Here is a 27,161-nt window from a genome sequence, read left to right as displayed (position 1 = left end):
CTGAAGTATAGCCCTATTCATTAAATGCATGAATTTCATTCAGTCAGAAGTCAAAGGTCACGTTGTCCATCCATCCATTCATTCAGCATCCTCATCACTGCAGCTGCAGCACCAATCTGTCTGTTGATCTCTTCTCCCATCACTCGTGAACAAGGCCCGAGACACTTAACACTTGGGGCAGGAACTCGTCCCTGACCCGGAGTGGGCTCTCCACACTTTTCTGGCTGAGGACCATGGCCTCAGATTTGGAGGTGCTGATCCTCCTCCGCTTCACAGTTCCAGTACAAGCTGGAGGCCATCACCCAACGAAGCCAACAGAACCACATCATCTGCGAAAAGCAGAGATGACATTCTGAGACCACCTAAGTCAAAGCTTTACGCCACTTGGCCATAAAAATTATGAACAGAATCGGTGACAAAGGGCAGCCCTGGCGGAGCTGCCATCATCCACCAAAAACGAGTCCAACTTATTGCCAGCTATATAGACCAAGCTCCTGTAACGGTTGTATAGGGATCCAATGGCCAGTAGCAATGGTTGGAAGACACCTCCGGTCCCCTTCATAAAAATTCAAAAAAACTTCTTCTTCAGCCTGGTGGCTCCCATCACCTCTGGTGTCCACCATTTGGTTTGGGGGTTACCACGACAACAGGCACCAACCACCTTGAGGCCGCAGCTCAGTGCAGCAGCTTCAGCAATGGAGGTGCTGAAATATGGTCCATTCGGACTCCGAATGCTGTTGAAGTTCTGCCGGAAGTGTGGGTTGTAGGTGTTGCAGACTGGGTCCTCTGCTAGGTGTTCCGAGCGCACCCTCACTATACGTTTGGGCGTGCTGCGTCTGTCCAGTGTCCTGCCCCGTCACCTGATCCAACTCACCACTAGGTGGTGAAAAGTTGACAGCTCAGCCCCTCTCTTTACCTGAGTGTCTAAAACATATGACTGCAGGTCTGCTGATATGATTACAAAATCGTTCATCGACCTGCAGCCTAGAGCATGGTGAACGCAATGGCTAAACTGTGGTTTGCACAGAAGTCCAATAAAAGAGCACCACTCTGGTTCAGATCAGGGAGCCCGTTCCTCCCAATCATGCCCCACCAGAAAGGTGACATTCCATGTCCCAATTGTCAGTCTTGGTAGCCGGAGATCAGTCCACCAGGGCCTCTGTTTCTGGCTGCCACATGACACACAATGCAACCAACCCCTACAACGCCTCCTGTTGGTAGTGGCCCGCAGGAGGATGGGCCCATGTCCCCTCTTCAGGCTGGACCTCCATGGGGTCCAACCGGGCACAGCCTGAGAAGGGGGCATGGGCAGACGCTCGCCCTTGGACACCCTCCCCGGTCCTGGCTCCAAGGTGGGGCCCTGGTAACCCTATCTTAGGCTAGTTTAACTATTGCCTCAATAGTTTCCTCATAAAGGGCTTCTGAATATCTCTTCAACTGGTCCCTAACCCAGGAACTTCCCATGGGAGACCCTGCTAGGGGTCAAACACCCCCGGACAAATAGCCCCTGGGATCCCTGAGACACACAAATCCCTGCACCACGATAAGGCAGCGATTCGCGGAGGGTAGCAAGGTGGAGGTCATGTTGTTCCTTGTGTTTCTCCACAGAATGGTTTCCATCCTGGGCCAAAGTTCTCCTGGTTCTCCTGGTTCTTCTTGTGGTTTCTGGAGGTCTTTTATTTTATTTCCGACAGTATTTCATGTCAGGTGAGTGTCTCCTACCACACCACCGATAATGCAGATGGTTAATCAATCACCATGTTCCTGAGGTTTTTAAAGTCAATTACAATACCATCAGCTTTGTCTGGAGGTATTAGGAGAAAATCGGTTCATTCAGACCTGCCTTTAGGAAAAGCCTCTAGTTTAAATAACTGATTGGTGTCATCTTTCATCGTCACTAAATCTATCTATCATCTGCTTGGCAATGACAATTTTACCATGGAATCGAATGCTGAATTAAGTTGAAGCACAGGAATAGGTTTACTGTGAGGAGGCTATGAGAAGATCAATATTAACTATTAACTCATGTTGTACTGCTGTCCTCTCAGTATACAAGGTGGAGGTGGATTCAGGGGTGGAGTCTGTCCAGCTTATCTGCAAAACCACAGTTTGCTTGCCTAAAGATGCTAAAGTGGAGTGGAAGGACACAAACAACAGGAAGGTCCACGTGTATAAGAATGGCTCTGACCAGCTTGAAGAACAGGACAAGAATTATCAAGGCCTAGCAAAGATGAAGAGAACCTTACCTGGAGACCTCAGTCTGACCCTGAAATACCCCACAGATGAAGACACCTACACCTGCACTGTCTACAGCAGGAATGGAAATATCCTGCTGAAGAAAAAAGTGGTGCTCACTGTCAGAGGTCAGTGCTGTAGATCCAGGTTAAAGGTCAAAAGGTCAGACTCATGATGGTGGTTCAGTCTCAGTGGGCTCCATCCAATAATGTCACAGTGTTAGCATGTCTGATGTTTGTGGCTGTTTTGGTTTTTATTTGATTTCCTCCCAAATGTAAAAGCTTCAGCAGATGAACTGTAGGAGCAAAGTTCATGTGTGAGACTTCATCTGAAAGGTAACATCTTCTAGTTTCTGAACATGTGTTTGTTTAGCATGTGGCTGAAACACAGGCTAAGCTAAGTCAGCTCAAATCTCAGTAACAACCTTCTTTGGTCCTCATCTATAATCAGTCACATCTGAGTCACAATAACTAGAAGATGATTTCTAGCAGAAGTGTGAACATCTCCACATCCTTTCTCCATGTTATCATCCAAAGCTGTGTGAAGTTTCAGAGCTCTGCAGCTAACAGAGACTTTCAGTTTGCTGCTCTCTTCCTCTGACAGCTCCATTCTTAGGGAGCGTTAGTTCTGTTTCACTTTATTCCACTTATTCAGTCTGATGTTCTCTGATCTGTTTCTCTTGTTTAGTGTCTTAAATGCTGCCAGTGCCTCTCTTTGCTTTAACCAACCTTTCTCTTTATTTCTGAGCTTTTTAAGGACTTTAACTGATGCATCAACCTTTGAAAATGGAAAGAAATCAGTCAGATTCATGGCTGCATCACAGTGTCACATGTAGTTCTCCACATCAGCTGGATTATATCTATAGCAGCAAACAGCAGCTGATGCACAAATCTTTGTCTGTGTTAATAAAGTTGGATCAGTTCAAACAGTTTGTTGCTCTGCATTTGAAAAGCAGCAGTTTGAATCCCCCTGTAGATACTGACAGGTAACCGCTTCACACCCCACATAGCATGGAGGTCTGGTATAAAGTCAGCACTGCTGGCTGACTTCTGGCACGATAAGACGTATGTTATCCAGATCTGGCATGCTATATCTGGCTTGATTGTGGTTTGGTTTATGTGGCCCAGGCCCATAGAAAACAGGTCTTCCCTGGATTCAGAATCAAGCTGGCACTTCTGATGGACTGGTGTCATGGCAGGGTGTATGTCAACCAGACGTGGGCCAGGTCTGGCAATAATGGCTCTATTTATGTTCCTATTTTCCTATTTTAGTCAGAAGATCCAAATGCCATGTTGCAATACTATACTGCTATGGTAGCCAACATTTCAAATGAAGGTTTGACAGGTTTGTGAGTGTACACTTTATCCAAAACCTAGTGACGGTTCACTCATGTTTACCACTGGGAGGCTGTCGCTCAGGAGGTAGAGCAAATCACGTACTGATCGGAAGGTTAGTGGTTCGTTCCGTGGCTCCTCTAGTCTGCATGCCAAGAGTGTAAATGTGTATGAATGTAGTTAGGAAGCACTCAGTTTAGAGAAAGAGTGTGGTTGGGTTATTGTGGCATGTTGTACAAAGAACTTTGAGTAATCCGAGAGACTAGAAAAGTGGTATATAAGAGTCAGTCATTCACTGTCTGAAAGGAGTTTTGTCATGTTACTTTTGCATTTTCAGTCACATGTTGTTATTACATGGCTTGATTAAAGGACACATTAGGCTGACATCTGGCAAACCAGATCTGGGCCACCAAAAGGCCGTCATTCTTTGCGATATGTGGGCCATGTGCACCTTGTGTGGGCCAGATCTGGGCTATCCCAATTTTGCGATGTGGGGCAGAGCTCATGCCTTTGAATCCAGCTGTGACTGTTGATTTTCTATTGAATGGACTTTTTCAAATCCAGCTGTAGGCCTGTGTTTGTGAGCTCATTAACAGCTGTTTGTTTAGAGAGACGTGGTCCTCACAGGACAGCCACTACAAACATATGATTTTATAGAATATGATGCATTACTGCAGATTCAACACAATAGAAAGGATTTGAAATGAGCTCAGCCTTAAACATGTGCAGCAGTAATATTGATCCACAGACAATGATGGGAACATTTTTCTGCACAATAAGTACTTTGACTTTTCATACTTTATGTACAATTTGCCAGTACTGCAGTTTTGTGTGTAGTGTAGTGTAGTTATACATGCTTCCCTTAGGCAGTATCATTAGAAGACATAGCATAAGCATATGCTGATGACACCCAGCTCTATCTGTCCATGAAGCCAGATAACACACACCAATTAGTTAAACTGCAGGAATGTCTTAAAGACATAAAGACCTGGATGGCCGCTAACTTTCTGCTTCTTAATTCAGATAAAACTGAGGTTATTGTACTCGGCCCTGAAAATCTTGGAAATATGGTATCTAACCAGATTCTTACTCTGGATGGCATTACCTTGGCCTCCAGTAACGCTGTGAGGAACCTTGGAGTCATTTTTGACCAGGACATGTCCTTCAACGCACATATTAAACAAATATGTAAGACTGCTTTCTTCCATTTGCGCAACATCTCTAAAATTAGAAATATCCTGTCTCAGAGTGATGCTGAAAAACTAGTTCATGCATTTATTACTTCCAGGCTGGACGACTGTAATTCATTATTATCAGGATGTCCAAAAAACTCACTGAAAAGCCTTCAGCTAATCCAAAATGCTGCAGCAAGAGTCCTGACAGGGACTAGAAAGAGAGAGCATATTTCTCCTGTATTGGCTTCCCTTCATTGGCTTCCTGTTAAATCCAGAATTGAATTCAAAATCCTGCTCCTCACATACAAGGTCTTAAATAATCAGGCCCCATCTTATCTTAATGACCTTGTAGTACCATATCACCCTATTAGAGCACTTCGCTCTCGCTCTGCAGGCCTACTTGTTGTTCCTAGAGTATTTAAAAGTAGAATGGGAGGGAGAGCCTTCAGTTTTCAGGCCCCTCTTCTGTGGAACCAGCTTCCAGTTTGGATTCAGGAGACAGACACTATCTCTACTTTTAAGATTAGGCTTAAAACTTTCCTTTTTGCTAAAGCATATAGTTAGGGCTGGACCAGGTGACCCTGAATCCTCCCTTAGTTATGCTGCAATAGACGTAGGCTGACGGGGATTCCCATGATGCATTGAGTTTTTCCTTTCCAGTCACCTTTCTCACTCACTATGTGTTAACAGACCTCTCTGCATTGAATCATATCTGTCATTAATCTCTGTCTCTCTTCCACAGCATGTCTTTATCTTGTCTTCCTTCTCTCACCCCAACCGGTCGCAGCAGATGGCCCCGCCCCTCCCTGAGCCTGGTTCTGCCGGAGGTTTCTTCCTGTTAAAAGGGAGTTTTTCCTTCCCACTGTCGCCAAAGTGCTTGCTCATAGGGGGTCATATGATTGTTGGGTTTTTCTCTGTATCTATGAAGCGCCGTGAGGCGACTTTTGTTGTGATTTGGCGCTATATAAATAAAATTGAATTGAATTGAATTGATAGTGAGGTGTTTTCATGGTGTTTTCTTGGTGCTTTTACTAAAGGAAGGCTTCTATCAAATTCTTCCACATGTTGTCAAACTGAGCTGTGTGATGAAGTGAGTGTGACAGAAACACTCAGACTGTGTTTCTCTGCTTCATCAAGTCAAATCTGGTCCTCAGAGACTGAATAAAGTCCTGTCCCACTAACAGCAGCTCCAACAGTCTGTTCACTGCTTTCTTCCTGTCAGTCTTCATCTTTCTGCTGCGTCTCCTCTTCACACTGACCACTTTCTATCTAACAGTGAGCTCCCAGTGAAGCAGCAGCATTCAGCCTGTTAGAGTCAACACAAATGTCTCCATCCAAGCTCATGTTGTGCTTTGTTGTCCTCTCAGTCCCCCAGGTGGAGGTGGATTCAGGGGTGGAGTCTGTCCAGCTGCCCTTCAACACCACACTTCACCTGCCTGAAGACGCTAAAGTGGAGTGGAAGATCAGTTCATACACAAAGGTCCACGTGTATGAGAACGACCCTGACCAGCATGAAGAACAGCACCAGGTTTACAGAGACCGAACGAAGATGAATGAAGACCTGCTGAAAACTGGAGACCTCAGTCTGACCCTGAAACACCCCACAGAGAGGGACAACTACACCTACACCTGCACCGTCTACAGCAGGGAGGGAAACGTCCTGCTGAAGAGAAAGGTGGAGCTGAAAGTCAGAGGTCAGTGCTATAGATACAGGGCAAAGATCCGAGGTCATGTGGGCGTTTATTCTCTAAAAGCTTTTAGTTTCAGCCTATTTTCAGTTCATTCAAATAATATTAATTCTCTGATTTCCTTTTTATCTAAAATCCAAAAATGTCAGTCTATTCATAAAACTGTGGGTTTAAATGAATAGACTTAGAAAACTGTTAAAATGGAGTTGAAATGATCAAACGTTTTGTTAGTTTAGTCCAAATCAGTGTAAATGTATAAATATCAATAGTTTTAAAGCTGCTGAGATCATTCAAACACTTTGATCCTGTCATTTGGATGTTGTCACATGTCAGGGTGGAGCAGCCATAAATACGAGGCTTTTATTGTGAAAATGCTGAGTGTGATGATCCAGAGGAGCCCATGGGGTCTTTGTGGCTGGATGAAGAGTTCGCCTTGTAATCGGAAGGTTGCCGGTTCGAGCCCCGGCTTGGACAGTCCCGGTCGTTGTGTCCTTGGGCAAGACACTTCACCCGATGCCTACTGGTGGTGGTCAGAGGGCCAGTGTCCGGCAGCCTCGCCTCTGTCAGTGCGCCCCAGGGTGGCTGTGGCTACAATGTAGCTGCCATCACCAGTGTGTGAATGTGTGTGTGAATGGGTGGATGACTTAATGTGTGTAAAGCACTTTGGGGTCCTTAAGGACTAGTAAAGCGCTATACAAATACAGGCCATTTACCATTTAGACGTGTGCACTGTGGTCACGCCAGCATTGAATCCATCCAAGTTACATGGTTTATTAAAATAATCAAATTACAGCATTTACATTTATGTTAGATAACTTTTAATTAAGTGCTTTAGCCCAACTTTTACATGACCTGTGTAGCATGTTAACACTATTGGAAGTAAAAATAACTTGAACTCCAATTTTGAAAGCACAACTTTCTTTTTCTTCTTTTTATAAACCTCTGCCTCACACAACAAGACTATTGACTACACTACACTTTAACTACACAGGATTTACACTAAACATCGCAAATCTCTCACACCTCAAAACACCGCTGTCACTCCTAAAACTTCCCCCTTCCTAATCAGCTAAACGCCACGTTGCCATATCATTGTTTGATTGGTCGACGTGGTACATTTTTCCACCGATAGAAAGGGTGGGGGTTTTTTTTGGTTTTGTTTTTGCTCACAGGCGGAGTGCTTTAGAGTGCTTTCCATATAAAACACAGTTTTTAACGTTTCTTCCCACAGTGAATAAACAACAATATTATTCAGGAAAAACAAACAAACATTGCATATATTTTTATCATAACTCTGCTTTTACGTGGCCTATCAACACAATTTAAAGACACTTTTTCCGTCAGTTGTTCCGTCTGTCCTGCTCACATCTCCAATGGTTGTACACGTTGTCATTAACGTGGCTTCACTCCACATCAGCCGCTTTGCTCGCTAAAACATCTGAGTCGCATTGTTGCTGCAGTTTACCTGCAACTGCTGTGAAGAAAAAGTCTCCATGTGTTTGTGTTTGGTCCTAATCTGCTGCCTGTCTGTTTGACATGCTGGATTTCCAGCTGATCGATGACAGATTAGAAACTGATCAGTCTATTGATCACACAATATTCCATCAATAGAACTGATTTGACTTTGATTTGTGTAACAAAGTGATTTCCACGTCTCCTTCATGATGTGACAGTGTCAGAGCTGAATGCACTTGTAGAGCATCATGTTTTTATGGCTCACATTTAAAGTGTTGCAGCTCTAATGTACAGCTGTCATATTAGAAATAGAAGCAGCTCTGATTTTAGTGCTCAAAGAAATCTATGAAGTGATGAATTCACACATGAACAGTTTTCTGCAGCGTTCCTCTCGGCCTTATTTGCAGCTCCACTCTTGTTTTTGCTCTAATAATTATTTCTCTCCATGAGCTGTTTCTCTGCCTGAAGGAGGCGCCACTCCATCGCTTCATTTAGTGCAGAACAAGAGTCACATGATGCTCTGAACACCAATCACACTTTGTACAGCTCATGTTGTGTTTGTTGTCCTCTCAGTGTGTCAGGTGGAGGTGGAGGAGGGGGTGGAGTCTGTCCAGCTGCCCTTCAACACCACACAAAACCTGCCTGGAGATGCTAAAGTGGAGTGGTGGGAGGTGAGTTCATACCACAAGCTTCTCGTGTATGAGAACGGCTCTGACCAGCCTGAAGAACAGCTCCAGGATTACAGAGACCGAACGGCAATAAATGAAGACCTGCTGAAAACTGGAGACCTCAGTCTGACCCTGAAACAGCCCACAGAGAGAGACAGTGGAGAATACAGATGTGGCGTCTACAGGAAGAACATCTGGATCAGAGGGAAAACTGTGCAGCTTAAAGTCAAAGGTTTGTGTGTGTGTGTGTGTGTGTGTGTGTGTGTGTGTGTGTGTGTGTGTGTCTCTGACTGTCTTGTGTCTCCTCTGCAGGGAGAGTTCAGGTCCAGGATCAAACAGGGGACATCAGGAACAGAAGCAGCTCCATTGATCCGACTCCTCTGATGGCTGATCAATCAGTTTGATCTGTGTGTTCTTTGATTATTGATCAGTGATGTCAGAGTGGAGTCAGTGTGATGTTGTTGTTGTGTGTTTGAGACTTTTAGTGTCCATGAAGGTCTCTGCTGCCGTAGATCCTCTGAACTGTGACAGAGGTCTCACTCTGGAGGAAACTCTCAGCACTTTCCAGCAGCTCCTCCATCATGGAGGACGTTCCCTCACTGTAACAGGTGGAGGAGAGAGGAGAGGAAGCACAGGTGGATCCTCTGAGGAAGAGGAGCGTCCTACAAACCACATGATCACATGACCAGAGGGGCGTGGCCTACAGTGGTAGTATTAAGGAACAGTCCACATGTTCCACTTTGACGGCTCATCTCCAACAAAGCAGACCTGTGATCACTTTGACTCAGGATGATGGATTGTTTGGATTTGTCTTTGCTTCTCTGGACATTTTTGTGTGTCTTTATATGTTGGACTGAGTCATCTGACCTGCCAAGGGACTAAACATGGGCTGTATCCCAATTCAGGGGCTGCAGCCTTCGAGGAACCGTGTCGTTTTGTATGTGCCTCTGAATTTTGTATTGTCTGAGCTAGGTTTTGGTTCCTGTTTTGTTTGTTCTTCATTATTAATGCACTATGACCCAAACTCTTTTATGGCAGGTATTTTAATTTCTCTTTGCTATTTGGGCTGACTGGGACCTGATAAATGTAAAAAGAAAGAATTACCAGATTTTTTATTTTACATGATTTGTGTTTCTGAGAATAATGAGATCCACATATGAGGACATGAATTTTTAATTTTACAAAAATATAAAATTTTACAGTGGCGGTGTCCTTGTAAGTGAATATCAGGTTCTAGTAGAGCAAAATTTTGTATTTTGGTCTAGACAACCCAAAATGTGATGTCCACATACGTGGATGCCAGGTCCTACGAGGTTAAACATTTCAAATCCAATGTATTTATATAGCACATTTAAAAACAGAAGGTTTGCCCAAAGTGCTGTGCAGAAACAAAAAGGTAAAACTAATAAAACCACTGACACTCACTAATAATACACATAATAAACGTATCAACTCACACCAGTCTGAACGCTATCGAAAAAAGGTTTGTTTTCAAAAGCAACTTAAAAACAGGAAATGAAGATGCCTGTCTAATATTTAAAGGCAGCGTTTGGGGGCCATAATTGAAAAGGCTCATTCGCCTCTATGTTTTAGCCTAGATTTTGGGACAACCAACAGCTGGTCAGCTGATCCGAGGGTCCGTGATGGAATATAAAGCTGAAGTAACTCGGAAAGGTATGATATTTAGGTACATTTGCACATAAATAAGTAACATAATATTCAGTACTTACTTTTAAAAGTTTACTCTTTACTCCTTGGGCAAGACACTTCACCTACCGCCTACTGGTGATGGCCGATGGTGCGATACGACAGCCTAGCTTTTGTCTGTCTGCTCTTAGGGCAGCTGTGGCTACAACTCTAGCTTGCATTGAGTGAATGAATAGTGGAATTGTACAGTGTTTTGAGGGTCTCAAAAAGAACTATATATATATATATAAATGCAATTCATTATTATTACTGAGAACCTTCACAGACATTATTATTGTTATTATTATTATTGTTATTATTATTATGTGCAGATGTTCTCTTCTTCTCCTTTTTCGTTTAATGGCGGTTTACTCCCCGGTGTACGAGGACACCGCCACTTGCTGACGGAGCAAATGAGCCCTATTGTAAACTGAACTTGCATCATTACAATTGGTGTTTGTGTATGCATGTTTAACTTTTCTTCCTATTTTACGGCGCTGTTGTTCAATCAGGGGAAACTCTCCGTTGAGAAGAAGCATGAATTGGTTTGTATACGGAGGTACCTATTGTTTAAATGTCCCGGGGAGTCAAAAAGAAGGCAGAGTTGTCAAGAAACTCTGCCTTTTCCAGCTATTTATTAATGAGTGACTTGTACTATATTGTACTATTCTTAGTTAGCGTATTGTCTGTCTTGTCTTAATGTTGGTTTATGTTGGTTTAAAATGGAGCACTGTAACAAAAAATAATTTCCCCCAGGGATCAATAAAGTATTCTGATTCTGATTCTGATTCTGAAATGCTAGGAGCTAACTGGGCACTAACCGTGTCATTCAGTATATTAAATGTTGCGATGCTGGCAAAGAGTAAGATTTGTGCATGCGTGATACGGATCAGGTTTCCGGTACGGATCGGGTAGCGACAATCGGCCTTCAAATGCGACGTCCGAAAGATGCATCCCCTGAATTGAGACGCACTCTTTAAGCTCGTTTTCGGTTGGATTTACAGAGCAGCACTGCCCTCTGCTGTCTGCAGCTGCTTTTGAAACAAAGTGACATGTCTTCTTAATTACAGTCAGGAGCAGAGATAAAAGGGAAATCTCCAGATTAATGAGACATGAAATTTCAGACAATGATCATGTCTTAATAAAGTGCTGGGCCTCCACACTGCTCCAAAAATGCTTCAGAGTTCTTCAGCATCTCTGAACTTGAATGGAGGGACAAAGATCCTCCATCATCTGCTGGTTGTAAATGGCCTGTATTTGTATAACGCTTTACTTAGTCCCTAAGGACCCCAAAGTGCTTTACACACATTAAGTCATCCACCCATTCACACACACATCCACACACTGGTGATGGCAGCTACATTGTAGCCACAGCCACCCTGGGGCGCACTGACAGAGGCGAGGCTGCTGGACACTGGCGCCACCAGGCCCTCTGACCACCACCAGAAGGCAACGGGTGAAGTGTCTTGCCCAAGGACACAACGACCGAGACTGTCGGACTGGTCGCATGAGCACCAATGCTCATACGGACATTATTAACTTTATCCACAAAGAAGTTTAGAAAGTCATCACTCTCAGATATAGAGGACAGAGGTCAAAGGTTTTCGTGCAGAGAAACCCAAAGTTCTCTAAGGCTGACCCTGTGAACTTCAAGTTCTGCTTTCCTACAGAGTCTTTTGACTTACGTTATGTCATCATTTATCCACGGATGAGCTCTTTTTGGGGAAGCCATGAAAGTTTTTAAAGGTGCCACTGAATTTAATATCTCCAAACAATGATTATTAAACACTGTGTAGCAACTTCAGCATCAGTGCAGCCTCTGATCACATGAGGATCTAATAAATCAGAAAACTTCAGGGAAACATCCTGATTTATGAACCGCTTATTGAACAAGAGATTGGATGGTGGTGTATCCTGAGGGAAGCTGAGGTTAAAAATAACACAAGAATGGTCACTCACCTGTACATCCTTAACACAGAGATCAGTTATGTCTAAGCCAAGAGAAAACACGAGGTCCAAGGTGTGGCCTTGAACGTGAGTGGGACCAGAGACATGCTGGTTAAAATTAAAAGAGTCTGAAATGGAAAAGTCAGAGGCCATGCTAAAGCCAAGGTCATCCAAATGCAGGTTGAAATTGCCGATCATCAAGAACTGAATTGAATTGAATTGAATGAATGCTTTATTGGCCATATGCAGGTTGCCCCGCAGAGGAATAGGACCCCCCCCCGACTTACACACACAACGAAAACATCACATGGGAATACAGTCGGAGATCGGCAGCGTTGCAGAGAAAACACTGAAAAATTACACAACAATGGGAAAAGTACAAGAGGAAAAAAAGAGACCTCTTCACACGCTGGGCAACCTATGGGAGGACAGCATGAGAACAGGAAACAAAGAAAAAACTCCTCTGCACAGAGAGCACATTAATGTCCACATCACAACATCAGAGCACGTGACAAGCCACAGGGGTTGGATAGGGGGGTGGGGGGTAATCCGAAGGAACACAGCAGTCGTCCTGCACAGCGCTACCATTTCAGCGCGGCACGCAGACCCGCCGTCCTCCCCTGCAGGAAACAAGCATCGAAGGCGTTTGGAAGGGAGGGGGATGAGTGCGTGCTTATCAGTGTAAGTGTATGTGTGCGTGTCCAGAGTCCAGCTGAGACAGTGTCCTTCGCCCTATCAGGCTAAGTAAACAGTCTGCCAGCCAACCCAGGTGTCCTTCATGGGATGGGAAGAATTGTCATCACACAGTCGTTATCAGGGTGTTGTTTTGGTCGGCTCCAGCCTCTGGCTTGAGCAGCTGGCGCCGTGGTGTCCATATGTTGAATATTGTTGATTTCTCCTTTATGCGAGCAGCTCCGAATTTAGCACTCTGACGCTGGTCTCTCGATCTCCCGTTGGAGAGCTGCAAGCCTCCCCATGATGGTATCAAACTTCTGGTCCGTGGTGTTGTCATTCTTTTGATTCTGAGACCTCACAACTGCAGTGAGCCGTTCTGAGATGTTTTCCAACTTTCGCTCAAGGGTGTCATTGTGAGCAGGCCCCTCTCTGATGTATCCCATCATCCGCTCAGTGGTGTTATTTTGAGTCTTCACGGCAGCTGTAAGCGTCTCCAAGGTTAAGCGTCTGCGTTCGGTGTGAGAGGTTGCGCCTCGTCCCATCGCTTCAATTCCAGCGGTCAGCCTTGGGGGGGTTTGAACAGCCGGTTCCGCTCTCTTATTTCTCCGATAAGTCAGGGCCAAGCCAGCTCCGATCAGCAAGAACCCTGTTATCATGGTTCCGAATAGGTAGATATCTTCAGCGTCCTCGATAGACAGTCCCGCCAGGCACAAGATCCTCAAGGTCTGCCACCCGTCCATCGTGTATCCAGCAGGGAAAGTCCCTCCAGGGCACTCAGGCTCTCCCGAGCCCCGACTTCTCGGTAAAGGGTGTCAATAGCATTCAGAGACCAGTTGATCAAATCCATTATTCTCTTTTAGGTTTTAGAGAACGACAGTGAGAGACTGTTCGAGGGAAAGTAATGCACACGAGACAAGACAAGGACACAAGAGGCTAAGCAGGGAAGATAAGGGGAAGGAGGAGAGGAGAAAAGTGTGACCGCCTTCACCGAGAGCCAAGAGAATCTCAGAGCCAAGAGAATCACTTTCTCCAGTTTAATAATAGAGCATAAAAAGTTTGTGAAATCCTGGATAAAAAACACCAGCAGGTCCGGGAGGGCGGTAAAACACAGTATATTTGATGAACGGACCTTAAGAAGTTGTGATTCAAAGGAAGGAAAGTCTCAGAGTCCAAAGCTCTGCAGGAGAAATTGTCCCGGAAAACAGTGGCAAATCCACCACCATGACGGTCCAAACGCGGAGTCCCGATGAAGTGACAGCCGACCAGACAGAGCTCATTAAGGTGAATACATTCATTCTCCGGTATCTCGAGATATGTTGCCGGTCCAGGTAAATTTTCTGTTAGGCCCTAATGCACAGTTGGGTAGGTGGTAGCAGATCAGCATTATCCGTGTCCTGTAGGGGGACCGGTACCAAATACCGGAGACGTTCTCCACCATGGAGCCGAAGAAATCCCCTCTGTCGGGCGCATTTGCTTTTGGCCTGAACACCAGACCTACAGCCCCTTCTAGACGATCTTCTTCAGCTTGTCTTGCTCCTGGGTTTTTGCTTGGAGCCAAGAACAGGTACAGGTAGTCTGGAGAAGGCGGAGGGCAAACAAACGGCGGAGGGAAACCTTGGTAGTAGCTCTGCCAGCTGTCAAAAGTTTTTTCCATACATACTTTGATACTCAACAAAGTATGTGAACTGTAAATACGAGTAGCAAATACACCATCAGGCTATATCAGAGCTGAGATGATAAGATAAGAAACAATAAAAGGAAACAGTCGACAAACACATGGAGGAGCAACAGAGGCCAAGCTGAACACAGGCGCCATGTTGAGGCCACTCTTTGTGGAGAAGGACTCACACAGGAATCACATAGTTTCACAGATCATTTCTCTGATATTGGTGAACATTGATGAAGGAGGGATCCTGCTGCCTTCACTGTCTCTGCTTCTCTGCAGTAAAAACTGCTTCTAAAGTGGATTTTTCTTCCTGCGTGTCGTCTGCAGACCTTTAGTCATCCACAGCTTTTCTTTCTCCTCATCTTTAAGCAACATTTCCTAACAGGACAGAGTTTATGATGTGATTCTAAGGAGGGATTTCAGATACACTGTGTGCCTGATCAGGAACGTCAGCACACACTTCATCCCAGTGATGATCTGTTAGCTCCGTCTTTAAGGCCTCACTTCTTCCTGCTGTCATGTCAGTCGTGTTGTTTCACTCACTGATTTTCTCCAATATTTTCTGTTGCTAACACTAAATCTGAGCACAGCTCACAGCTGAGTGTGTTCCAGTAAATTGTGAGCAGCACAAACACAATCAGAGTTTGTCTCTGTCAGCTTTTAGTGAGCTCACTAACAAATGAACAAAGGTCAGGCTTCAGGGCGACGCCTCAGCTTTTTTATTGCTCCTAATAAAACAGGACGTGGGGAACATGGCTGACTGCGTCATCTTTGTTTTAACTATTTTTAAATGATAAAAGAAGAGAAAGAATAAAGATGTAATTTAATTTTATTTCTACAGCATCAAATCACAAGAGGTGATTTATACTGTAAGGTAGACCCTACAATAATAATAATACATGCAGAGAAAACCCAACAATCATATGACCCCCTATGAGCAAGACCTTTGGAGACAGTGGGAAGGAAAAACTCCCTTTAACAGGAAGACTCAGGGAGGGGCGGGGCCATCTGCCGCAACCGGCTGGCGGTTGGGTGAGGAAGACAGGACACAGACACGCTGTGGGAGAGAGAGGTTGTAAACACACTTATAGCAGCATCTGTATGTAAAGTTTTTATAACAAAAATCTGTTTCTCGCAGCCAAAGCAGAAAACAAAGAACCACATGAAACAGAAGTAAGATGCAGCAAACAGGTGTGGGTTCATCACAAAGGTGGAGCCACTGACACCTGTGGCTGTGGGAAGGGCTATTAAATCCGCCCGTGATGGGCAGATGTAATCCATACGGTCACGTTGGTGTAGAGGCCCGACTTCGTGTTCATGAATGTGACCGCAGCTCCTGCTGAGCTCTTTGTCCTGAAACTCTGAGTCATGTTGTTACTTTTGTTTTCACATTTGGGGAATCCCCGCTCAGGTTTTACTTTCATTTGGTGTCTGTCCAGGTACTTTCATACCATACAGCTCGTCTAGTCAGCCAATCAGAGACCTGCAGCATGGTGGCGTGCCACGACTAAAGGTCTATTCTGTTCTATTCCACAGGCTGCACAGGGTCAGAGTGGACGTTTTGGAGCAGGTAAGCGGACGTTTTTGTCTTTCTGAAATGTTCTTTTGTTAGTTTGTCCACCTGATGAGCAGGCTGCTCCATAACTGAACATTCATACACTATGGTGTAAATGTCATCAACAGTTAACCAACCAAGCACGAAGCATGGATACAAACAGCAGCTAGTTGTTGTTAGGATTTTATTCAGGTTTAAATCAGACAAATAAACGACGTCTATGATGCAGGAACGTTCTTCTTCCTTCAGTTTGAGGACACCGGTGTGCAAAGAGTGTTTGTTTCCCAGCAACGAAATAATCTTTAACTGAACTCTGATCAGTTTTTACTGCAAGCTTTTCAAAATACCGAAGATAAGAGTCTGTATTCATGTACCTGAGATCTGACCCACATGCTGTCGATTATTGACCACAGGAAGCACCTGAAGGACAACGTTAAAGACAGTCAAACTTCTTCTGAGGAGATGGACAGAAACGAGGAACTGGAGTAAGTCTGGAAGCAAGGAGTGAAATGAAACGAGAAGATTTTCTCTGTGTTTTGTTTCAGGATCCATCTGTGGACAGATTAAATATTTGCTGTGCTTAAAATGTTTTTTCTATAATTCCTGTTTCAGCAAATTGTTTCAGAGGTTATTTACACACTGCAGAGCAGACAGACTGAGCAGCTGTGATGAAAGGCAAAGACTGACAAAGCTGGCAATGAGAAGCTGCACAGATGAAGTCGTCCTGCAGTGGCTGAGAAAAAACTCAGAGTCTGACGCCTTCAGCAAACTCACAGACATGTTTGACTTCCTGAAGAAACACATTGATGAGGAGGAGAAGAAGAACCACAGCGATGATGTTCACATCACCTTTGTGGCTCATAGCTCAATCGGAGACTTCATGATCCCAGCCAGCTGTTACCTGCCTCTGCCCACCATCACTGACGTGCTCCTGTATTCTCCCTGGAACTGCGTCACTTCTGGTTTAGCGTACGGTGTCGCTACAGGAAAACTGAGGCCTCAGCACAGAGTTTTTTCCTGTGACGATAAAGAAAGCTGTACCATTCCTGATGACAAACATCGACCTGTGAACCTGCCAGATCACTGGAACTCACTGAAGAAAGCTGGAGCACAGATGGTCCCAAACATCACGGTTAGCCCCCTTTCACCAGATGATGATGATGATCGAGTGTGGAAACGCTTTGAGTCTCTCTCAGCTGAACACGGCCCACCAGGAAGGAACCGCATCGTCATCCCGTTCATCCTCCCAGGACGGGAATATGAAAGCGTCCCGTTCTCTGTGGTGACCTTGGCTCTGTCCCTGGTGCTCCTCTCCTCCAGGTTTAAAGCCACTCTTCACTTCTCTGGTTGTCTCAGAGATCGCTCTACTGGACCGAAATTTGACAGGAAGTATCTTCAGGAGCAGTACGCCTGCGCCATCGACAACAGCAGGATGAAATGTTCACCTGAAGCTTTCAGATGATGATAAATGCTGCCTGTGTTAGACATGTTTGTAGATATTTTAGGGTAAAGATGAAGATGAAATGATAAAAGTAATTTTTTCTATATTTGAGGCTCAGATTCATGATGAAGGGACTTGAATCATCATTTAGAAATGTTCCAGCTCATAATCTGATCATAATCTGCCAACATCTGTGGAGGTTATTAATATAAACAGACTCACCTGTTCTCTGCTCGCTGCTCACAGGTGACGTGATACTGATGTCAGGCCTTCAGCCAGCACACACACAGATCATTGACATGAAGTATTTAGATTATTTATGTATGTTATGTATTATGTAATATTTTGATCTGTTATTGCTTCATGTGAGGCTTTTAGATCCGTACTAGAACAATCAGTCATGAGCCACAGATTTCTAACTCAGACTCTGTCACGTTCCAAACATAGAAGTAACACAAGTCTACAAGTTGTACATCTATATTTTCATGCAGACTCGGTAATTGTTTCTGATCTTTTGTCATTGTAAAACATTAAAATGTGAAGATGATGTCGTCTAAGTGAAGAAGAACAGGATCAAAACCTGAAGCTGCTCATTAAAAACAATATTGTTTATATGAAATTTATGGGGGACCACAAGAACCACGCGCATCGAAATAAAGAATTCTGTGCTTAAATCATGAATTGTAGAATAAATTTGTACATTCATTTTTGAATTCCATGTTAAAAAATAATTTTTAAAAAGTTTTTTAAAGTGGCGAATCCACTCCTCATTTCAATCCCTTTCCTGTTGATCACAGGTTAGCTCAGGGATTAACATTTGGATTAGCAGCTGGATTTGCAACTTTATGTTAAAAATCCTGCTGCAATGCAAACTAGCCTTGACATTAATTTGGCATGTAAAGAGCTCTCTGACTGGTTGGACAGACACAGGCCGGCTGCCTGGATTTTTCTTCACTTCTTGTTTGTGCTGACAGCTTTGCCCTGCTTAGAAGTGTGTGTGTACAAAGGCCGCTCAGCCTCAGGATTTACACTCGGCTCAACACGTATGTGAAGAACAAAGAGACCCTGCAGCGAAACAGAACCTCTGGCTGTGTGCTTGTTTATTATTTCAGGTATAGATGATGGAATATGACCAGCCTGATGTCAGCCTGCTTCTCTGACAGCGCCTCGCCTCTGTGTGCTGCCCCCTGCTGCCTCTGATCATTACTGACTGAGTCCTTGCTGCCACTTTGTTAGGTACAGCTTGCTAACACAGGCTCAGACCTGCTTTGCCTTCAGAGCTGCCTTAAATCTTCATGGCTCAGATTCAGCGAGGTGCTCAAAACATCCCTCAGAGTCATGTGATCAGTGACGTCAGCTCCTGTTTTACTGCATTAAAGTGATCAGATGACTTCAGCGCTGCTTCAGCACTGACAGATAGAAAAGTGCATCCACATAAACAAGATCTATAATAATAATAATAATCAAATGCTGATTTTCATCTTTTCAGCCCTTTGTCTGGGTGCTAATCCAGCTGTGTGTGTTTGTGATGACAGTAAATAAATGTCAGACTTACAGCTCCTGTTTTACTGCATTAAAGTGATCAGATGACTTCAGCACTTTGACATGGATGGTAGTGAAAGCAGGAAATGACAAATGTAGCACAGCAGCAGCGTTTAACACGTCTGAGCATCATTTCAGTGTTTCAGTCATTTAAAAACACTTCCTGTCACTGTGGTGGTTACAGTGACATCATGCAGTTTGTGCTTTGACCTCCAGAGGGCGACAAATCAGCACAGACAGAGAGCTCCAATCAAACTTTGCTGCCATCAGGAATAATTCTTCAAATATAATCATCAGTGTTTGAGCAGCTATGATATCAGGGACAATCTAGACATGTGTGACAATACTGAACATGTCACATGACACACCTTAGACATGATGTGATCCACTCTCAGTCTCCACTTTCATTCATGACTTCAACAGGTTGAAATTAGCTTTGAAGAAACATCTGTTTAGTGCTGAAATATTAAAATGCTGCATGAAGAAGAACAACAAAGTGATAAAAGACGTTTGTGTTTCAAACAGGAAAACCAGCAGAAATAAATCAACTAAGGAGCTGGTTGAAGATTTGTGAATTTGTGAAAGTTCCACCTGAATGCAACACGGACTTTTTGATGCTTCTGAGTGTCTTTAACGCCTCTCTGGGTGTTTCCTTCCTGCTCAAAGTTTCACTAAAGTTTTTGTTACTAAAGTTAAAATGCCTCTGGACCCCAGTTATCGCTCAGCTGTGTGCAGCAGCCTGTGTCACTCACTCATCCAGTCATGCACTGCGGTCTCATAAGGAAACTCAGCTTTTTGATATAAAGTTTTTCTTGTTCCCGAATACAAATATTTAATAGGTATTTGCTCGAAATAAGTATTCATAAAAAACAGGTTATTCGTGCTTTTCTGAATACCGTATTCGGGTTGGGCTCTACTCCTAGTTGGGATTCTTGTCCTTTGCTGATGCATGTATTGTGCAGCCATGAGGAGCCTTAATAATGCAGCTGCATTATTTATCCACCATAACAGAGGTTAGTGTTCAGCTCTGTCACCACTCTGGCCACATGTTGCCACACTTGTACTTCCAGCTCTGAGCTGCTGCTGCTGCTGAACACGTTACTTTTGTACTTATGTCTCCAAGCAGCATCACAGCTTTCAAAGAAGACAAAAGCATTATTTCCTGATAATGTGTGATGTGCTTGTACAAGATGTAAAGACTGGTAGTTTGAGGAAATCACAACACCTTTCAAAAACGTATTTGCTTCCACAGAGCAGTGAGCCTTCTTGGTTTCCTCGTAGATTACAAACAGGATTGGAGTGATGAGGTACGCGGTGCTGCACGGCTGTCTATGGGACGACCTGGACATCAGAACCAGCCCAGACCGAGACATCTACCAGCACAAGTACAGAGCCTTTATCTCACATGTTTGAGCATTCGTTCACCTCCATCTGTTTGTCTGTTCTTACTCTTTACCCAGTCCACCTTAAACACAGTGGGTGTGTTGCAGGGAATGGGAGTTACCTTATGGAGCTGTTATTGTGTGGAGATCCTTGTGTACATATTGAAACCTCTCTGTGTTATCACTCAGCCAGGCTTTTCAATTGGCTGTTTGTGTTTTTTAATACGTGACCTTTGCTAAAGTTCACCCAAAGGTGCAAATGATGTGTGACAGGATGTACAGATGTGTTTGCAGAGTTGTCTGTAGGACAACAGTTTAGTGATCCAGCTCAGCACTAACAGGTGAATATTCCACAGGCTGAGGTGTGATGTTAGAGGGCTGCTCGTGGTGGCTGTGCTGATCACAGACAGGCTCAGCTGGATCTGAATGCACATCTGTGTCAACATACTGCAGTAAGCTCACATGTGGTAAATCCACTGCATCGGCACAACCGTCACTACCAGTCGACTAATGTGACACTTGCAGACTGAGTGATGCTGGTGGTTTGTACTGAGTGTGAGACAGAGCTGACCTCTGACCTCAGGGTGGAGAAATCTGATAGAAAACTCAGACTCAGCAAAAATGTAGCCAAGGTCACATGTAAGAGCACAGCCAATGAAACAGCTGGGTGAGTTGTAACTAATAACTCAGCTGACACAGTCAGATGCATGCCTGTTTCTATGGCAGGTTTATTTGGCTATGTTGAAAAGGATTTTATCCTAATAACTCAGTTTAACTATCACAAGAATGAAATGGTGCAAATGTAAAATCCTTGTATTTTGAGTAACTTTATGATTGGCTGCATGTGATGTGGGGACATGTGGCAGTTATAACAACACAAACACAACTTAGGCTGCATGTAAATGGGCTCTGTGCAGCTTTGAATCAGCTCCTGTTGGCCTCCAGCTTCTGGAAACACTTCCAAGCAGAGCTGCCGCTTTGCAAGCCCGACTGGGAACAGTTCCCACAGCAGGTGGTCCCATCATGTCAGTGGTTGCTGTGTGGGTGAGGAAAGGACTCACAGGGAGGTGAAGGCTGCTGTTTATCATCTCAAACACAGGATGACTGGCTGAGCTGAAAGGACTGAAGCGAACACACGTGCAGAGTCGAGCACATTAACATCAACAATGACGCTGAGCAGAGAGACACTGAGGGTTTAAACACTCTGGCTGATGATGATGATCAGGGACACACAGCTGAACAGAACTGAACTAATAACACACAGGAAGCAAACATGACAGCAGGAAATGTGAACAGGTGAATAAACATGAAACAAGTGCAAACACTGGGCGAACACCAGGAACCCGACACACCAGTGACACCAGGAAGTAACTGTGCATGTCATCAGTGTGGATCCATGAAGACTGAATGACTGATTTCCTGATATGTATGGTGATCAAATCACTTCTGTATGAACTGTGTGTTTCCAGCTGGTTCCAGGTCACAGCTTTATGCTCATTAGCTATGAAACCTTGATGCTTGTTTGAAAGGACACAGATGGACCTTGTTTCCTTCTTTCCTTCCTTTTTGTGTCCTCTGTGCTTCACCTGCTGCTCTTCACTCTGTTACTTTGTGACTCTGGTTCTCCTACAGACAGGTGGGTGGTGTCTCCACCTGTAGATGGAGCAGCAGCTGGTCTGCTGAGTTCCTCTGACTGTCTTTGATTTGTGCTTCCAAAGTTTAACAGGAAAGTGAAGCGAGAGAAAGAGCAGGAAGAAAAGCTCAGTTTCCTCTCTGTGTCACATCCACAGTGTCTTTAGATGATGGAGTCACTGCAGAGAGAGTTCACAGCTGCACTGTTTGTGCCCTTTAGATGTGCACTTATTCCAAATATAACATCATCATTATGAGCCTGTTATTATGTTTATTTTTCCTTTACTCTGCTTCATCCCAAAGGTGTTCTTCCACACCAAACTCCCTCATCTGTGTCTTTATGAACTTTGCTGTCTTCACTGATAATAAACGTCTGTCCTCCATCTACAGGAGCAGTCAGCTAACTAGGGATGGGTATCGAAACCCGGTTCTTGTTGAGAACCGGTTCCCACTGTTTCAATTCCTTGGAATTGTTTGCCATTTTTGCAAACGATTCCCTTATCGATTCCAGTCGCCCCGAATGACGTCACCACGTTGCGGAGCGTCATTTACCTGGCAGGAAACATGGCGGCTCAAATGCTCAAAAGTTTGGTTATACTTTACAAGAACGGATGACAACGGGGCAACTTGCAATACTTGCAAAGTAGATACTTCATTTAAGGGAGGAAACACTACGAATATGCAAAAGCATTTGCTCACAAAACACGCGATGACCTTAAATGAATGTCGTGTTTTTAATTCCGGACTCGTGAATCTCAACCCAGCAGAGACAGACAGAGTCTGGCTCAGATGCTGGCAGTTCTCACTGCAGTCCACCGGCAGCGTCTCCTTTCAGACCAGGATAGACGAATGTCACCGAGCAGAGACTCAGTTTGTGGTCAAAGGCTTGCACCCATTTGCCACAGCAGATGATTTTCGGTAAGTGAATGTGTTTAATTGTAGACAGGGACATTACTGGATATTCTTGTGTAATTGCTACAGAATAATTTATGTTATACTTTGTTATTGCGACAGAAGAATATTTATTTTATTATTTTACATTTACAATTTTTTTCCCCGGGGACCCTGTGACACCACATTGAAGAGCCGTAGGCTGGATCTCTTAAGATCTCACTGCTGGGTTTGTAAGGCCATGTTACTCCTAAATTTCTATCTTTTTCAAAGAGAAGATATAAAACTAAGTTCTAAGCTAATCGACCTTAGTGTTCTCCTTTTTAAAAAAGAATCGATAAGAGAATCGATAAAGAATCGAATCGTTAAACAGAATCGAAAATGGAATCGGAATCGTGAAAATCTTATCAATACCCATCCTTACAGCTGACTGTGACTCAGTGTGTAAGTGATGATGCTTGATATTCAGGCAAATGAAAGTGTTTGAATTTAAAATGGTTGTAACATTAGTCCATCCCATCCTTCAACAGCTCACAATACATCAAAGTCCTCTTGGAACATGTGCTCTTATTGTGAAAATCTGCTTCCCTCTCCGTCAGAGGTGGAGCCCTGACTCCTTCCTGTCTATCAGTGTAGCAGGTTTGGACTTGTTGGTCTGAAGCTGAAGTTCAGTGAGGAGCTCAGACATGTGAGAACAAGAGGACTCACTTGTAGAACTTCTATCAGACACTTTAAAGGTTTTTTCATGGAAATAATTCAGGACCCACAGTGGGCCCACAGACTGTGAAGCCTTTGATTTATTATTTATTGCTGCAGTCAGTGGGACATTTAGAAAATAATGATGAATGTCATGGAAACATTTTTGAACTGATTAAATCTAAATGAATGTATAAAATCAGCATCAAACAAATGATTAAAGAAGAGCAGTTATTCACTGTAGTGAGACAGGAAGTCAACGTTTTCAGTTAAAACAAGTAGAAGAAGAAACATGGAGCTGTTAAAGTGTAACACGAGTTTGTCATGAAGATGCTTCCTGCTCTGCAGCAAACTGTTCACTTCAGTTTGGATTAAGGACACAGCTCAGCTAAAAACAGCTTCCACTAACAGTGTTTCTGTGATCTGCAGTGGAACCAGTTTAAAGTGTCACTACAGTAGAAACATCATTTTAATGCTGCTCTCAGTAACAGGACAACAAACATTTCTACATGTTTCTAAAGTCCAGACTGCATTTCTGCTTTTGTTTCATCCAAACTTCCTCATGAATACCTGTGTGTTTGGTTCCTTTTTTAAAGTTTTACTTCACTTTCCTGAACTCATTGTCACATGATCATCTCCAGCACAAACAGCACAAATCTGCCGCTCCATATTTCATGGCAACTGACTCAGAGCTGGACCAACAACGCCGAGTGGAATGAGAGCAGGTTTGAATTCATTTTTAATCTCAGACATTAGAGGCAGTTAAAAGTTTCACCTGCTTCTGTAACTGAAAGCACAAGTGATGTGTCGGTCGCGAACGAAACGGCTCTTAATGCCGGATCATTGACGTGAACAACGCGAGACATAAGGAGCCGTGTTTTTTTTTCTTTCTCTCACCCTCTCACTCTCTCGCACTTTTTTTACGCTTCACTCTGCATGTGAGCCTTGTGCTTTGCACTGGGCAGAGGGGGGAGGGGCGGTAGTTACACTCTCACAAAGGAACAGAGCAGGAGAGAGAGAGAGCGCAGGGCCAACAACGTCACATTAGAAAGGTATAGTAATCATCCACAACTATTTTCAGTTGCGGATGATAAAGGATTCAGAAAGTTTATTCATGCAGGTCCATATGACAGAGAATATTTTGTTTTCATATTATAATTTATATTTAATTGTGTTGTGGTTTGCAGTGTTTTGTGTTGTTTTCACTTTGAATTTGTTTAAAAGGAAAAAGCTGAAAATTTAAATAGTTAAAAGTTGAAATGTAAATAGTTGTTTTTTGTATTTTATGATTTATTTATTACATTTTATGTGAATTGAATAAATAAAAGTATATTTACGGTGGCCCCTACAGACAAAGCACATAAAAACCTACAGGCTAAACAAGCAAGGAAGTACCAACCACCAGATTTGGTGTGTGGTAGTAACAGGTAAATTAATTTTTTTTTAAATTATTTAAATATACATGAGTGTTTGTGTATAAATACACAAACCATACACATATGCTTTCAATTGTGTAATTTAAGTGATCACGGTAGCTCTGTTTTGGAAGTTCAGTTCATGCTAGAAATGTGTTTTGGTATAAATATATATATGTTTATATATTTAGATATAAACATATATAAATAAAACCACCTTTTTCACATTAGTAATTCCTTTTGTGCATAATTTTATATTATTGTTAATAATAAATTAATTAAAGCAACAAAACAACCTGAAGAGCCGGTTGGGAGCCGAAAGAGCCGGCTCTTTTTAGTGAGCCGAGCTGAGCCGGTTCTCTAAAAAGAGCCGGAAATCCCATCACTAGTCCAAACAGCAAATGAATCGCGCATGAGCGAAGCCGCTGCTTCCGCACTTACTGTAATGCAGTCAGTTCTTCTTTTACTGTTATGCTGTTTTTGGATCACAAGGTTTAAACATAAACACACACACAGAAAGTAACTCCAAAAGAGCACCTATTTCGGGTCACTTTTGCCGGTCCAAGCCCAGATAAAGGTGCAGGGTTGGATTTGTGACGTTAAAAAAAACAATAATTGCTAAAATAAATTTAATTTGTAGTTCTAAATAATTTCTAAATGCATTTAGGGTATTTTTTACTCACTTTATGTCTCTTCCACGATGTTATTTATCTCTCCAACAACGTAGGTTACAATTACATTAGCATGACCAATTATGGAAATTATGCGATGATGTCATTTGGCAACTTTAAGGACAGCCAATAGCAATTTTCCTTACTGGGGAGTTGGCAACACTGCGCACCACCGCCCTCTCTCCTTGCGCTCTCTCCCTTTTTCCCTTTTTCCTTCTCCACCCTGTGTTACCTTCACACACCATATCCCCGTAGGAAATTACAGTTCTCACAAGCAATTCACAATAAAAGAAAGATAACTCATTTTAAACAATGCAAACGTGTTTTAATCATTTTACCTGAACTTTGATCTTTTTAACAAACAACAAATTTAAATAGATGAATTTTACTCTTTGATATTTATGTTCTTAGACTTCACTTATCTTTTACTATTTATGCATCTTTTTAATCCGAGTCACAAAATGCATCCTTGAAGGGCAGCCCCTGAATTGGGATACATCCAGAGCGTAAAGAATGGATGTTGTAGGAGGTGTTTCTGAAATGAAGAGGCTGAGTGTCTGTAGGACTCCAGCTGCTTCAGCAGATGTCTCCTTTGTGCTTTGCTTCAAACACAGTGTAGGTAGGAACTTCCACTCAGTTGTTTCAGGTGTTGCTGGATGGAGGAGCACAAATTGTTTAGTGAGTGTGATATTCTGGATTAGGGTCTTTGAAAAGATCAGGACAGAAGGACGTGGATACGTGCTTTATTGAACAGCAGGACATCACACACTAACTTGTTGTTTTCTTAGCAAACTACCTTTTTTGTTAGGGCACCGAGGCACCAAGGCACAATGTACATTTCAAATTCCTTTAATTTTAAATATGTTTATATTGTCTATCCTGTAAAATAGTCAGATGTCTATTCATATTAATGTACAGAATTCACCTGCTTGCTGCTACTACTGCACATTCACCCAGTGTATATACTATATATATATATATTTATAATGTTCTTCCTCTACACCCACTCCCCCCCCCCCCCCCCCCCAATTTTTGCACATGTCGAGGAGCGTGTCAGGCTACATTTCACTGTGTGTTATACTTGTATAACTATGCATGTGACAAATAAAGAACCTTGAACCTTGAACCTTGTTATATGTTGGTCAACCAAGAACTAGCCCTGTAACATTTTACCACTGGGGGGCAACAATTCACTCTATTACAATGAGCATTTGAAATGGCCATATGAAAACAGCATAAAGTAGGTTTGACTTTGATTTGTATGAAACTAGTGTGATGTTGTAGAGTGAGTGCGTCATTTCCAGCATGTGTTTTCAGCCCTGAGTGGCTTTAGGTTGAAGTTGATCCTCATGTGTTTGTCTGCTCTAACCTAGTTATCCCATCATCAGATAATTATACTGTAACTTT

The 27,161-nt window shown here is 43.3% G+C and overlaps 2 protein-coding genes across 5 annotated transcripts in view; both read left to right on the top strand.

Moving 5' to 3' along the window:
- The window catches only part of LOC146634818 (butyrophilin-like protein 2), a 70,256-nt gene extending 61,016 nt beyond the window's left edge, over positions 1 to 9,240 (top strand). For 2 of the 4 annotated variants that reach the window (XM_085378917.1, XM_085378934.1), the window contains 5 exons: positions 1,609 to 1,707; positions 2,049 to 2,363; positions 6,112 to 6,438; positions 8,461 to 8,787; positions 8,868 to 9,240. In XM_085378917.1, the coding sequence (XP_085235043.1) occupies positions 1,609 to 1,707; positions 2,049 to 2,363; positions 6,112 to 6,438; positions 8,461 to 8,787; positions 8,868 to 8,959 (1,160 nt within the window). In that variant the 3' untranslated portion in view covers positions 8,960 to 9,240. Of the gene's footprint in view, positions 1 to 1,600; positions 1,708 to 2,048; positions 2,364 to 6,111; positions 6,439 to 8,460; positions 8,788 to 8,867 lie in introns of all 4 variants that reach the window. The other 2 variants (XM_085378943.1, XM_085378926.1) reach the window with 2 other exon arrangements.
- Positions 9,241 to 16,474: 7,234 nt separating this feature from the next.
- On the top strand, positions 16,475 to 17,546 carry LOC146634817 (uncharacterized). The gene is made up of 2 exons (XM_085343107.1): positions 16,475 to 16,569; positions 16,697 to 17,546. Exons 1-2 carry the CDS (start codon positions 16,475 to 16,477, stop codon positions 17,544 to 17,546), a joined length of 945 nt encoding a protein of 314 aa, XP_085199233.1.
- The last annotated feature ends 9,615 nt before the right edge of the window (positions 17,547 to 27,161 follow it).

This window comes from Diplotaxodon limnothrissa, linkage group LG3 (genome assembly GCF_057381915.1).
Source record: "Diplotaxodon limnothrissa isolate DT_005_m linkage group LG3, D_limnothrissa_male_GT1.1, whole genome shotgun sequence".
NCBI lineage: Eukaryota > Metazoa > Chordata > Actinopteri > Cichliformes > Cichlidae > Diplotaxodon > Diplotaxodon limnothrissa.
The sequence above is the reverse complement of the archived record's forward strand: the minus strand, read 5'-3'. Positions and strand labels throughout refer to the sequence as shown.